At 40.3% G+C, this 15,457-nt stretch overlaps 1 protein-coding gene and 1 long non-coding RNA gene across 2 annotated transcripts; both read left to right on the top strand.

The window, feature by feature from the left end:
* Positions 1-729: 729 nt before the first annotated feature.
* LOC308589922 lies at positions 730-11,005 on the top strand. Its single transcript, XR_014009557.1, has 3 exons — positions 730-1,273; positions 9,212-9,301; positions 10,581-11,005. It is a non-coding gene; the product is annotated as an uncharacterized lncRNA (long non-coding RNA).
* A 76-nt stretch (positions 11,006-11,081) lies between these two features.
* Positions 11,082-15,318, top strand: KLHL34 (kelch like family member 34). Its single transcript, XM_081199455.1, has one exon. It carries the CDS (start codon positions 11,837-11,839, stop codon positions 13,589-13,591), a length of 1,755 nt encoding a protein of 584 aa, XP_081055581.1. The 5' UTR covers positions 11,082-11,836; the 3' UTR covers positions 13,592-15,318.
* Positions 15,319-15,457: the final 139 nt, after the last annotated feature.

Below are 15,457 nucleotides of genomic sequence, written 5' to 3'. Positions count from 1 at the left end.
AAAGACATCTGTTTCTGGAAAAAGAACTCTATGGTCAAAGGCAGTTATTACAGTTTGTGTCTAAAAAGAACTCTGACACTACTAATAACAGGAAGGTTTCTCGGGGTTACGACCAGATCCTTAATCACAAATAGAATGCAAACATTTTTTCATACTGCGATACTAAGTGCAAGATCAGAAGGTTCTTGTGTACAACCATTGCCTTACCTATTTCCTTCGAATTAAGTCCTGAGGGTGTTATCCAAATATAACAACAGTTTACATAAAGCAGGGACTGCCAATGTGGTGCCCTCCATATGTTGTTGGACTACAAATCCCATGACCCCCAGTGAGCATATAATCAGGGATTATGACAGATGTGGTCCAGCAATATCTGGAAGACACCCTGACATAAGGCTTCAGATCCAACTTCGTTAGCAGGTGGTTTAGCAAGTGGCTTTGGAGCTGTCCATGGTTTTTTGTTTGACTTATGAGAGTTCTGACTGCCTACAGAACTGCACTGGAGATCAAGAATAGCTAAATAAATAAATAAACACTTCCCTCTGTCTTCCACTGAGGGAAAACTTACCAAGTGACACCTTCCTCTCTGGAGTAGAAAATTCATCCAACTGATTAATTCATGCAGACACTTTCTCCCAGTGGCTGACAGAACATCAAACTAGGCATGATAAAATGATCCACTGCATTCTTTATCCAGGAATAATTTCTACCATCTATCTGTATCTGTTTTAAAAAAGGGACATTTGTTTTTCATTTACTAGACTGAAACTAGAATAATAGGCTTGATGCCAAAGATCCTTCTTCTATGTTTGTAGTTTTGCTCCCCCATCTTAAGCTGCTTCCCACACCCCAAAAAGTAGCTCCAGAGGACTGGGAGCCCCCCTGGGACATCTTTTCAGAGTGAGATGGACTGCAGAGGGGAGGAAGACAAGACTGGCACTTTCTCGAACCCCCTGGCACAAACAGAAGCATTTCTATTCAAGTCAGAGCAGAACATTGGATCCAATACACTGTTCAAAATAATACTGATAGCATTTGCCACATGCTATGCAGAAAAGCAAACATCTGATGCTTTCAGACAACAACCAAAAATGATTTATTCTAGCGAATGCTTGGTTGACTGACAGGATTCTTTTTTACCCTTCACCATAAGGTCCCAGGGAAGGTTACAACAATATAAAAACGCTAGACTATTCAAGTGCAAGCCTGATTCACTGCCATGTGTGAAATATGTAGTTCCCGTACAATGGATTGCGTTCTTCTGATGAGATAGGTATGTTGGGGGACTTTGAGTCCTACATTAAGGAGAGCAAATTCTCCACACACCTGTTTCTGATGCTGCTCTAATGAAGTTACTTTTCCATTAATAAATATTGCTCCTCACAGCTACTATTAGCCCCACAAAACGAACTTTCATGGACACCAGTTTATGTTCCCCGTCCCACCAGACGTCAAATAAGAATGAGGGTCAATTTTTGTCATTACCACCATGTGAGAGGAAATGCACCGAGTTCACCTTGCCTCTTCTTGTGCCTGCTATTCTTATTCTTTTATTCTTCTTACTGAAAAAATATTTACAAGAATTGTAATGGCAAGTTCAAAACCACATTTCATTTGGTCATAACTTATGACACTGATCCTTCTTAATTATTTAATAAATGGAAACCGGCCCAAATGTACTTTTTGTCTCCCTTCATCAATCTCTGTATAATTAGTTAATTTGGACATGGAGATCAGGCTTGCATAGCTGGTACCTTGCCTCCCCCCCCCCCAATGCTTTCCACAACTTGCCAATAACCACCCACTTTATTTACAGAAGTATCTTCATTACTCCAAATGTATTGACTCACTCTAATCCAAGCCCCATTTAGCCAACCAGCTCTTAACTTTCTCACATTCATAATTTAAGAACATCTCATTAATTTTTGATGCCAGACCATTTTTTTTGTTCCAGCTGCAGCGACTTCTTTAAGGGGCATTAATGTTTGTGTTTAAAAAATTGCAGTTGCAAAAAAAACTCCAACCGTAGGGCTCTGATTCCCATTTTGATGCTAATGACTTCATCAAAGAATCCTAGATAAACCAAGTATAAATATCTAAAAGTGATGAATTGCCTCTGATTGGTCCCTTGAATAATTTATAGTCCCCATTTTTGTGGGGGAAGATCATTAAAAATTTCAGGGTTAATCTGTGCCAAGCTTAGTCTCTAATTACTGCACAGATTACATCTTTTTTTCTAAATTCCTGGTGGAAAAGAGGGACAATTGAATTAACCCCCCTCCCATTAAACTCTGCAGTTTGTTACTGCCTTGGCTTTAGTCACCATCCTGTTCCATGCCCATTCATTCACTCATTCTCTTTTTTTAATGCTCAAGGTTATTTAGGATGAATTGAAGCATGCTGTTCTTTTTCTCTCTAGCTAGGCTTGGCCTAGCAAATAATCTCTCCCGAGGTCACTTAACACTTCTAAATGTCACACAGCCATGAAAGCGCATGTGACTTGGAGCATCTGCAAGCTGCCCACATGCCCAAATGATACATGAGTGACTCAGTCTCTAAATTTTGTTGGCATCATAGTATTCTCATTTTTCTTTAGGACTCTTTCCTGCATGTATGGTGTGGCCTTACACTAGGATGTAAGGATAGAGCTTTGCTCAAAATCTGGCACCCTCTGTAAGCAATATTCTCAGCCTGTTTGAGTAGTGGGATTAGTAGCATGAAAGCATACTGTATAGCAGTGGTTGACAATGTTCAACATAGTCCAGGCATTGTTGGACAATGTTGACATAGTCCAGGCATTGTTGGACTATGGTTTCCATTGTACCTGACCAAGGACCATAGTGGCTGGGGCTCATGGGAGTTGTGGTCCAGCAACATCTGGAAGGCACCATTTTTCTTATCTCTGCTATATATACTATAAAGAGAACCAGTGTGATGTAGTGGCTTGAGTGCTAGACTAGGATCTGGAAGACCAGGGTTCAAATCCCTGTTCAGCCATAAAACTCACTGGGTGACTTTGATCTGGTTAGTGTCTCTTAGCCTAACTTATCTCCCAGGGTTGTTGTGAGGATAACACGAAAAGAGGGTGATTCATGTACACAACCTTGAGGTCCTTGGAGGAAAGGAAGGATACAAATGAAATTTTAAAATCTAAAGGAGGGGTGGCTGATCTATGGTCCTTCAGATGGTCTCATCAGTCCCAGACAGCATAACCAAAGGTCAGGGATTATGCAAGTTGTAGTCCAGCAACATCTGGAAGTCCACGGGTTACCCAACCCTGCTTTAAAGTCTTACTTCTTTACAACTTCTTTCCCTCCAAAAGTCTAAGAGTTAATAAAGGTCAATAATGGGCTTGAGACTATCCCAGGAGTTGAAAGAAAAGTCACAAGCGCACAGGTCAACCCAATTTTTGGAGCTGTTTCCCCCTTCAGATGATAAGGCATGCCATAACAAAAAAAGTATACTTGAGCGTCTCATTGATTTTATAATATGAATGCGACACATGCTGTAAGAGGAAGTGACTAGTTTGCATAGATGATTTTCCTCTTTATTTACAATGTCAAGCAAGTATAACAAATTGAGATGCTTTACTTGACTATTTTATTATCTTCTTAATTATACTATTTTAAATGTGCATTTTATATTTGACTTCTTGTAGTGTTTTTTTAAAAAATGTTTAAGAATTTTTTTTGTTTAGTTTCTTGTTAATTATGTTGCTTTGAGTGTATACTTTACATTTGACTTTCTTCAGTAACATTTATTCTGGATTGCTTTATTTGATGTTTTAAGGTCTTGTATAGAAATAAAATGAACAACAGTAGCAGCAGTAGCAAAAACAACAGGTCAACAAGGAGAAGAGGAAAGTGAAATTGAAGGCATTTGCTGTTGGATGCCAGATACTGACCCCTGAAGGAAATTAAGCAGACTGCTTTCAGTTAATTTGTAGGTGCCAGAAATATGAAACTGGTTGAGTTAGTTGACCAAACTTTTAGAGCCATTTTTCACCATTATATGCTACTTAGACCCCCCCCTTCAAATCGCCTGGTACAAATGATATAACCATGCAAAAGTTGCATCAACATGTAAGATGGATATAATTTAACTGAACACATTTTGTGACAAATATTGCCTGGAGGATTTTTACACAAAACTAGAAGTAATATTTTGGAAAAGACTTAGGAAATTATATTGGATCTTGTGTGCCAACAGGATTCCCTCATTTATGTGAACTCTTCTGCTTGTAAACAATCCATGAGAGCCCCTGGATCTGTTGTACATTGTGCACAAGGCCATTGGCATGCCACTGGCACAGATGAGATGCCATGAGACAAGCCACCCCACCAAACCCCATATAGGCATATATGGCTTGCTTTGCTCCTGTTTTCCACTTCCAGCTTCTGAGCTGTTATCTATAACTTCTAATAATAGTTTCAGGACACAAGGTCTGTTGAAATCCTTTAATGACCGTTTTGTAACTACCGCTTTTGATTTCAGAAAGAAATAGCAGGAAAAAAGAAATGGTGGCCTTAAGTCACTTGCAGGTGTTAATGCTTCCTTTTCCTTTATTGGAGGGTATAATTAGGCAGCCCTAGAAGGCATCCTGGGGTTCCTTTGTGGGGCTGTTCTGTGTGGGAGAGTGCATTTCTTTTCCTTTTCCTTTGTGGTAACCTTTCTGAAAAGTTTCATTTAGCTAATTTGGCAGAAACCACTTATAATAAAACCAAATGTAACAAAACTCCTGATAAGTCTAAAATTCACTCTCAGATGACAGCGTGTACAAATCCAGTTGCAGGGATTTGATGTATTGATTTCAATACAGACACAGGATATTCTACAGGCTGTGCTTCTCAGGTTGCCACACAGTAGGAAAGGCTATCTTCTTTCCACTTAATTCCAAGCCCAAGGTTTTGGGGTGTGTTTTAGACAAACATCAGATGCCAAGTGGAAAAATGGAAGGATAATTGAGAAAGGGGTTTTACTGGAGGTGTTTTCATAATCAAAGAGTTGTTCCTTCTTCACTATTTCATTTTTCTTCTACACACACACACACACACACACACACACACGTATCATGCATTCAAATTTATCTGGAAGAAACACCATTCTTCACTTCTGTGGCCCTAGTCATGAAATCAGGTTGAAAATTTGTCTATGAATTTGGGTGTGTGTGTGTGTGGATTCTTTCAATCCTTTGATTATAAGAAAGACAGGGTCCAGCATCCAATATAGACATGCTATATATCTAAAACCTTTAAATAAATCCACATTTTCAGACAGTAGTGGCAAGTGGCCATTGCAGCTCTAACTATAACATGTTCAAAAACGCAAAAGAAAATTGCAGTAAAAACAAAGACAAATGTTCTAGATCTGGATAATATTTTTGCAGAAGATGGTTGCGCTGTCCCAGGACTATGATAGAAAAAGTCCACTTAGTTGTTACTTGTAATCTGACAGTGATAAATGCCCTTGCAATAAATTGTCACTACTAGATCTCAACATGCAGGAATGTTCAGATGGGAGAGAAAGCTGGCTTTCCCAAGATGCAAAGGGTTTTAAAGGTTAGCTTTTTGTTGGCGTTTGCCCAAGGTAGTTTGCAGAGTTTGGTTCTTGTCTGTGTGATAAGACATCACATCACATCTTAAGTATGCACCTTGAGGGAACTGCCCTTTAACATATCTAGGGTAAGTTTTCATCAAGTGTGCCAACTACTCCTTTCTCAATAGAGGGTAATTGCTTGGGATCACATCCAATCCAAATGTGAGGAAAGCAAAACAGGTGCACTGTAGAATTTGCTCAGACCATTTCTCCATTTTTTTTTTCTGGGTCTGTGAAGAATCTTACTTTCACAAGCATCAGCAAGTTTCCACAGTCCTGTCTGACCCCCCCAGTTGCCCTGCCCATATTGGATGGAAGGCATTGCTTGAAATCTCAGAATTTTCTCTCAGTTGAATATATATGTCACCTTTGGCCAAGGCAGTTTACAATTTTCAAACCCTAAAACATTATATAAAAAGGTAGAGTGCCACAGTCCTCTCAGGCCAACTGAGGACTGATGGTATGTGTGCTCCCTGACGGGGCTCCCTTGCTTCTGTCTTTCCTCAGGACACACAGCTCTTGGCACCCCTTGGGAAGGTGGGGAAACAGCTGCCCCAACAGTCCTCTCAGGCTGCTGATGTCTCTTTTGGGAGCTGATGCGTGCTCCTCAGCCTGGCCTCCCTCACTTCTGCATTTCCTCAGGTCATAGAGAGCTGCAAGGCAGATGTAGGAGGAACTACCCCAACAGTTCTCTCAGGCTGTTGATGGTTCTGTCAGGAGCTGGTGGTTTGTATGCTCTCTGGCCTGGTCTCCCTCTTTTCTAACCTAGAAAAGCTATACTATGCCTTGGAAAGTAATGGAAGGGGGGTGAGACTCACTCTCTCCATTCACACATAACAATGAATATTGCCTGAAGAGTAAATTAGGAATAATTATGTGGTCTGGAAATGTAAAGAATGCACTGAGGGAACAGTAACAAAAAGCCAAACACTGCAAACAAAATGACCTATGTGCTGTGCACATTCACTTCTTGTGCAGAAGATAATCCCTATTGTTAACAGTGTAACTTAAAGTGTCTGGCAAGTGGCACAGGGCCAGCTTCTAGAATTAAGGGGGATTTTTGCCTGAGTATGAGGAGACAGGAAAGTGAAGCTTATTCCCTAACCCTACCCACTTCGACTCAGACTTAAGTCCAACATGGCTTATGCCCAGTACTGCAGGTATAGGAATGCAGCCATAGTCTCTGTGGGGCTCACTTGCAGAGCCCTGCCTCCTAGAATATCATTTATTTATTTATTTATTCCCAAATTTGTAGGCCACTCTACATTCAGAGACACCTGAGTATGCAGAAATAAAGCAGAAAACAACATTGAAACATGAAAAGCCAACAAGAATGAAACACAACGGAAAGGAAATTATCTTGTGCTGTAGCTTGGAGAGGAAGTACATGTAGATATACGCAAGGGCAATACAAATGAGTCATTTGATGCTATAAGTGCTTACCTTTGATGTCATTACACCAATATAAAAAAAGTTTGCAAAAACACAGTCTATGGCTAAACAAGAGTGAACCAACTCTAACTGACTTCTTTGCTACTTCAGTTTAGAATGAACAAATGAAAGAGAGGAGAGAATGCACTGTATTGTACATGCTAAAACCACAGTTGCTAGAGGTTTGCATAAAACGAGTTGCTAGAGGTTTGCATAAAATGTTCAGTGCACCCTTTTTCTTTGCACAACATCTTCTGTGAGCAATTTTCTTAGAAGGAACAAAAGCGTCAATGTTTTCTGCCTGCTAATAGCCCATCCAAGTGCCCACAGGTCTTCCTTTTCATGCAGCGCTGATACACTCCGAGAACCATTTATGCAGGATTCCTGCAGCATGCCATAGTGGTTGCTTTTCATGGCTGCCAATTATATGGGGTCAGCCAGGAGGATTCAGGCTTTGGACTCACCTGAAATAAACCTGTCAGTCACAGACTTCAGATGCGGTGAATATCTGGCATACTTCAGTTGTCCCTGTGGATATGAGCGGCTCTTGAAAGGTCAGTAGTTCAGGTTGCAGCCCAAGTTGGATCAAGAGGGGTGGCAGTGGCACAGGACAAAAGCATATCTCAGTTCTAAACACGTTTACTCCAGGGCATGTACTTAGTACCCTGGTATTGCAGCCTTATGAGAGACCGTAATTCAAGGGAATCCATGATGTCCCGCCCCCCCACTAATTTGTCTCAATAAATTTATCCTTCTGTTGGGACTAGCGATGGGGCCAGAGCATCAAGGCATCTCTGTGGCCCACTCAAAGATTCCAGGTGTGCTTCTGTGTCATCTCAAAGTTTGCAGAGTTATGAAGACAAATCCATAGAGGTTAAGACTATCAATCTAGCCATGGGGGCTGTGTTCTACCTCCATTGTTGAAGGCAATATACGTTTGAACCCAGTTTTTGGGAACTGCACATGGAGAGAGTGCTGCTGAGCTCAGGCTCTGCTTGTGGCCTTCTTGTGGGCATCTGATTGGTCACTGGTGGACTAGAATAATGGACTATATGGGCCTTTGGCCTGACCCATCAGGGCTCTTCTTACATTCTTATGAAACTCATGTTGAACATTCTGGCGTCTTCCCAGACATTTCTGTGACATTTGTGAAGAACAAGGCGTTGGCGTGGCCTTGGTGCGGGTCTGGGAGCATCCATTCTGCCATTTGCAACATACCCTAGATATCACATACAGGTACATTCAATCACTCCAGGACAATTAAGAAAGAATTGTTATATTCCAATCCTCATTCGCTGCCATCATTTTTAGGATGTTTCTTCAGGGAATCTGCAGAATTTTCTTCTGCATTTTTTTGTGCCTGGCAAAAAAAATCCCGTTGTCCCAGCCTTTGGCTAAGCAAACAATCCATGGCCTTTTAAAATACATGGTTGGTTGAGGGAGTATTGTATTGTGTGTTATGATGTTTTGTATTTTTGTGTTTTTATATTATAAACCACCTTGTGATCCTTGGCTGAAGGGCAGTATAGAAATTTTGCGCACACACATTTTTGGATTGAAAATTTAGACAGAATTTCCCTTTCCCCCCATCTACTGCATCTATCTTATATATTCCTTATTTTCCCCAAATGTTGGCTTTGTTTAATCATTTTTTCTTCAACAAGATCTCCCTTCAACCCAATAATAAACATTTATCTTATCATATATTGTATTCTACCCTATAATTCTATATCTACATACTTTACATTTCTTTAACTATATCCAGTGATTCTCACCTCATACTCTGTAGCATAACTCAATCCCCACTCATTTTGGGTACAATCCACCTCCTTTATTCTAAAGTGGTACATTCACACACAGACATCAGTGTCCTGCAGTGCCTAAGATTAGATAATAGGTTGTAATTCTCAAGCGCCTTCCTTGAAAGTTGAGTCTGTTGTAAGATTCTTTGTCCCTGCAATATATTCAAATTAAAATTAAATTCCTGAAATTTCCACGATTATCTCTGTAACATCATTGTCCTAACATTTTCTTGAATTTTTCATCATTTCTGTTTATTGCTATGGCTAATAAAAAATATTTTAAAAAACAAAACAAAACATCTATTAAGTTATGCTCCTGGTGGGATCCTTTGTCAGATTCCTCTTTTAAAAGGCTATCCTGTTTTTCACACCTTATTTTAAAGGCCTATTTGCACTCCTCTTGGCAGCTACAACTTCAGCAAGACTCAAGTTCCAGACAGCTGGGACAACTTTATCCATCCTTTATCACACAGGTGCGCTGACTAACTTGGCATGTACCTATGCCCAATTTGCCCAAACCCAAAGGTGGTATAGCAAGGATGCATGCATTCCCTATTCAACCCCCCTGACCCTACATCAGAAGGGTATACGAACAACAGTACCATATGGTTGATAAAAGTACCATACCTATAGAATCAAAATTACAGATTAATATAGAAAGTTGCCTTATGGCCAGTCAGAATATTTGTCTATTATTCTGTCTTTCTGGTAGTCAAGACTTTCACATAAACTGCTATTTGATCCATTTAACAGGAGATGTCAGAGACTGACTCTGGTGCCTTCTGCATGCAAATAATGTACACTGCCCTTCCCCCAACTGAAATTGAAAGTGCAAGGAGCAGGTGTGTCCATGTGCACACATTATTTGAGCTCTTATCACTAGGTGACTCAGCGTTCTAAGACTTGTAGCTCTGTGATCTGACACCATATGAACAGCAGTGTGCTATGAGATAAGGAACTTCTGTCTTTAATATCTGATCCATACTGGCTCGTTCATACGTGCAAAACGCAACTCAATAGTGCAATCATCTATTGATAAGTGACCGTATGTGGACCAGCTGAAAGAAACATAGAATCAGAGCAGTCACACGGTGCAGTTTTTCCTGGGTCATACCAATGCAGACTGAAAGGGGAGAAATAGTATGTTTGAATTCTCCCTCTACATACAAAACAAATGTCAGGGAGAAAACTAGGCTAGAATTCTTTCTTGTGGCTCACTAGTTTCATACGCACGTGCAATTTTTTTATATATAGAAGAAACACTGAAAGCTTGACTTACAGTGTAAAATGGGATATGCCTGGACAGCTGCAAAATGTCACTGCTTTGAGTATTTGTTCCCACTCTGGCTGACAAGATTCCATAGCTATTTGTCCTTGATTGCTTTGCCAGTGCATGTTCAATGCTGTTACAATAAAGTAGCAGGGAACAGATCACATCAGAAAGGAGGAGCATACTTTGTGGTGTACGACAAATGTCTTATCCACTTAAAATACATTAGAAATTAATATGGATGAAATCAAGACCCTCCCAGGAAACACAAACACTTTGCATAATCAGCTGTGTCCCTTTGTAAACTACCAGGTCAAGCATATATGATATAACTATAATAACATTTCACCCCCATTGTTCAAAAGCAGAAACTTACCAATAAGGCAGACCAGGGTTCTCTTTCCAAAAGTCATTTTGTACCTTGCCCAGGATTGTGTCAGCCTTCATACTCACATACCTGCATTTTTTTATATTTTACTTAGAAATGAGAGCTGTGAAAAAGGCATTTCAATCAAATAGACTCAAAGGTTGTCACAAGCCAGCCAGCCAGCCAGCGGGGTGAGTGCATCTGACTGTTTTTAGCCCCCGAGGGGAATTGGATGTTCCAAGACACAGGCGATAAGGACTGATAATCTCTTACTCCTTGTATTTAATTTGACTACATTTGTTTTCCCATTGCAAATTTGCCATGTGATGGACTGTCCAAGGAAGTTCAAGCTCGCTTGGAACTCATTTATGCCTGGATCCCACAATAAACAGAGCTTGCTTTATATGACATAATTTCGGGGCTATTTTTGTCACTCCTTTGAAGAAATGTGTTGCTCGCATGATTTCCACCCAGGTCACTCAATGTCAGATCCTCTGGCTTGCACTCCTAGTAAAATGACTGCTTTCCCCTCCCCTTCTCTCTCTCTCTCTCTCTCTCTCTCTCTCTCTCTCTCTCTCTCTCTCTCTCTCTCCCTCCCTCACCCATCTCAGTTCAGTGCTTGGACAGCTATGACAAGGGGTCTAGTGTTTGCATTCTATTCTGGTCACTGTGAGTTATGGTGATATCATATAAACTAAAGGGTTCCAAAATGCATGTCAAATTAAACCACTGACTAATCCTCATATTTTGCTCGTCTTTCTGCTCCCAGGCTAAAGGTCTGTGTGTCCACAAAATCCTAACACTCTAATCTGTAGGTGCTGATTTGATTTTCAGCTGAAACTTCCTACGAGGAGAAATCACCATACGTGGCTTGTTGGCCCTGGGGGAATAAGAGCTAAACTTGTCTAAGAGTGAACTACACAGCTCGAGCAAAAGCTGCAGCAAAGTTCAGCCCTCCTCCTTCCATTCGTGATGCACCAGCAGCCACAGAAGCTCTATTTAATCAGCTTAAAGAGAAAGGAAAGCCACGGGAGACATCTGAGCTGGCACAAATCGTCACCTGATGCTGGCCAAGCAAGTGCTCTCATCTCCTGTGGACCATCTCCTGTGCCGGAAACAGAGGTGAGAGAAATGTCTGGAGGATGTTACTGAATTCAGCTTTATGAATGAATGAATGAATGAATGCAGGAGACAATGTATACTAGCAGGATGCTAAACTGGAAAGGGATGTGAAGGGCTCTATTAAGTTGAAGGAGCAGAGCTGATGGTTGTTCTTCAAGTGCTTCCTCGTCCAGTTGAGTTAATTCACAGCTGCAGTGTCTTTCCTTCTTTTCATTGACAAAAAGGCTTTAGAGCATTTTGTTCTGCGAAATGAGTTACTTTCTGTCCTACTGCAAAGGACATTGTGGTTCTGTGTTGTCTCAGTACCAAACCCTCCGCAGCGAAGGCTTGTTGTGTGACATTTTGTTGAAGGTGAAAGAAAATGAGTTCCCTGCTCACAAGTCTTTGCTGGCCTGTTCCAGTGATTACTTCAGGGCCATGTTCAAGAGTTATACCAAAGAATCAAAGGCTGCCATCATTCACCTGCAAGTCATCTCAGCCACTGGTTTGCAACACATTCTGGATTTCATTTATACTTCTTGGTTGCCTTTGTCTTTTGCCAGCCTGGAAGACACTTTGGAAGCCGCTACCTACCTGCAAGTGTCTGAGGCAATTGTCTTGTGCAGCCAATATTTGGCTAACAATCTTACCCTAGAGAACTGCTGCTTTTCTGCCAATGTTGCTGCAAGATTCTATCTTCCAGATGCTTTGTCAGCTGTAGAAAAATATCTCATTTTTAATTTCTGGAAACTCCTAGACCTGGATTTTGCAGAACTGCTAGAACTGAATTTCAGATCTTTGAAGGCAGTAGTTGAATGTTCAGATCTGCCTATGGTGAAAGAATCTAATTTGCTAGATCTATTGCTGAAGTGGCTGAAGTATGATAAATTGAGGCTGACACATACAACTTGCTTATTAGAACACATACGATATGGTCTTATTCCTGTGGAAAATCTGAGAAAAGTCTACACTCAATCAGAAGTGCCTCTAACAGCACCCATAAAATGCTTAATCATAAAAGCAATAAACTACCACTCATTCGTCTTTAGACAACCTATCCTACAGGATAAGTACAGCACACTGAGAAACCAGAAGACGCGGATTATCCTGCTTGGAGGTATGATTCAACATGAAGGGCCCAGCAAGGATGTGGTGGCTTTTGATGTTTACAATCACAAATGGCAGATTTTAACACAGGTGCAGGATCGACTACAAAATCACTGTGTGTGTACAGTTGGAAACTTTCTGTATGTGCTAGGTGGAGAAATAGAAGATTTGCAAAGTGAAACGAAAAGTCCCACTTTAACAGTGACAAACAAAGTCCATCGCTATGACCCCAGATTTAACAAGTGGATACAAATCAACGGGATGCTAGAAAAAAGATGCCACTTTTCTTGTTGCATCCTAGAAAACACCATTATTGCAATTGGCGGTCAAGGTGAGGATGGATCATTACATTCATCCGTCGAAGCCTACAACATTAGCCGAGACACATGGACAAAAGTTCGAGATTTGCCATGCAAAATCCATGGTCATGCCGGCACTGTTTGCAAGAATAACATTTATATATCGGGTGGCAAATGCACAAATCAAAGTAACACAAGTAAGGATTTGTACTCTTTGAGCACACTAGAAGGGCAATGGAAAAAGCAAGCCCCCATGAGCATTGCCCGGTTTGGGCATCAGATGGCCACCATAAGAAATTGCATCTTTACATTTTTAGGCCTTTATGAACCATTCTCTGAAATTGAAAAATACAATCCTGACCAAAATCAATGGACTCGTCTAAGGCCATTGGTCTATGATCGATTTAGTTATGGTTTGGCAGTAGTGGAGGAAACTGCCCTTCTCATTGGGGGGAAGAAGTGGCAAGATTCCCAGGAGATTCCAACTCAGGATGTGGTGGGCTATGATATAGACAATGACTGTTGGGAAGAAATATGCAAAGCTTCGTTGCCTTGGTATGGATTGCAGTGTGCTGTGCTAGAGCTTTCTGAATTACTAGATGCTAAAGACATTCAATAACAAAAGAGACTAACTGTTTAGGTAACAACTCACCATAAAATGATCTGCAAGGACAATTCCGTAACATCCCCAGAATGTCTAAATATTAAAAATGTTGTCCCATTCTATATTAAGAGATAATATTGTGAATCAGTAAATCGGCTTGAATTTTGTATTTCAAATCACAGAGTAAAACAGGCAAAGACTAATAACCTGTTGCCAATAAGAGCTGTACATAAACAACTGTTTTGTTTTCAGTAATAACTGTGAATTAATACCTGATTTGCAGAACATAAAGCGAAGGTGTGAAGAAAGAGGCATACTGTAGTAAAAAAATAGAATGGAAGAATCCATTTATATGCCTCTTTCTTCATACCTTCACTTTATGTTTGAAGCAGGTATTAATTTGATACAGGAATTAGAGGCTGCATAATTGCATGATGTTATTGTATTGTCCACATGATCCCAGTTCATTTTTTTAGTCGTGCCAAAGCTTCAGAATGGGGGAAAGCACTGCAAACTGCACAAAAAAGCAAACAAAACTTTGCACTCCTTAAATTTCTGCCATGCTTTCCATTTTAATTGGTGAAATTTTGACACAGTTGTTCTAAACTAAGGCAAAGAGTTAGCAGCTGGTCTAACTATTATAAGGTTGAGTGGAACATGAAACAATTGTATCTTGTATTCGAGAAATAACACCCTGTACTCTGTGCCCTTTAGGACCATAAATGGGATGGAGATGTTTGTTTCTGGTTGCTGAATGACTCTGTGCTTTAGCACACTTATAAAAGCTGCCCATGGGTATATTGTGCACGATGCATTTCTGTTTGAAGAGGTAAAGGAATTTTCTGCTTTGACTTCAAAAAGGCATCAGCAGCCTCTTTCTGCATTGCTCCCAGGGTAGGATGGGGTTTAGTAGTTTTAAGCCATGCCTCTTTCACAGACTTGCAGATATGGTATTTGATTTCAGAGTGTGAAATCTGACTGTAACTTAACCTTATAATTTTAAATATTCGCTTTCAAACACAATCTATTTTATAGCATATCCCTTTAGTCTGAAAGCACTGAAGATGCACAGAAGCACTTCTCAGTCTAATGTACAAAGAAGGCAGCACAATGAAAAAAACGATGGCACTCTTTCATGCCAGACAGTCTTACAAGATGAGGCTGAATTTTATGCTTGGAACGAAGTCACAAACACTGTCTACAGCAAGATAACATGCAAGCAGAATTACTGTTGCATAGCAACAGGATGCAGTTGTATAAGATGCCCTATCGGCCAGTCCTAAGAATTTGTTGGCATGGTCTCACTCTGTACCAGTGTTACACAGCCAACTGGGTCAAGGAGGGGCACTCATTCTAAAGTTTCTGGGGATCCTCAATTTCCCATAAACCCACCAGTTCCTTGTATAAATTTAAAAGACTCCTAGCTGTACTGCATTTGTAATCCTTTTCTTCCACAGAGAAGCTTCAGTGTAGGAAGAAACATGTAGCTCATGAATATATTTTTTTAACTTTAGGAAAATAGTACAGACATTTTTTAAAATTCCAGGAACGTCTAATGTTATCTGTTGCAATACATATTCCTTTTTCTATTTTAAGTTTTAGGTTCTTGGTTTGTGTTCATTATGCTGTATTGGACTGTGCTTTTATTGTATTTTATGCTGCGATCCATGCTGTGGATACTGTGAGTCAGTGTGGCAGGATAATTCAATCAATAAAATAAGAGCAACAGTGTCAGATGATCACACACATGTGAATTTAATCCTGTGTGTGAAAGAAGCTATGATTGGTCACACCTTTTCAGATTGTTTACTGGAAAGCCTTGAGTAGCCCCAGCTTCACAGCTGTACATTGAACTAAATACAAACATTAGCATATGTATCT

The sequence above is a fragment of the Podarcis bocagei genome (assembly GCF_964188305.1).
Source record: "Podarcis bocagei genome assembly, chromosome: 6".
Taxonomy (NCBI): Eukaryota; Metazoa; Chordata; class Lepidosauria; order Squamata; family Lacertidae; genus Podarcis; species Podarcis bocagei.
This window is presented reverse-complemented; position numbering and strand designations above follow the sequence as displayed.

Coding starts and splice junctions, on each gene's coding strand:
- KLHL34 (XM_081199455.1), top strand. CDS start 11,837: ATGAGTTACTTTCTGTCCTACTGCAAAGGACATTGTGGTTCTGTGTTG.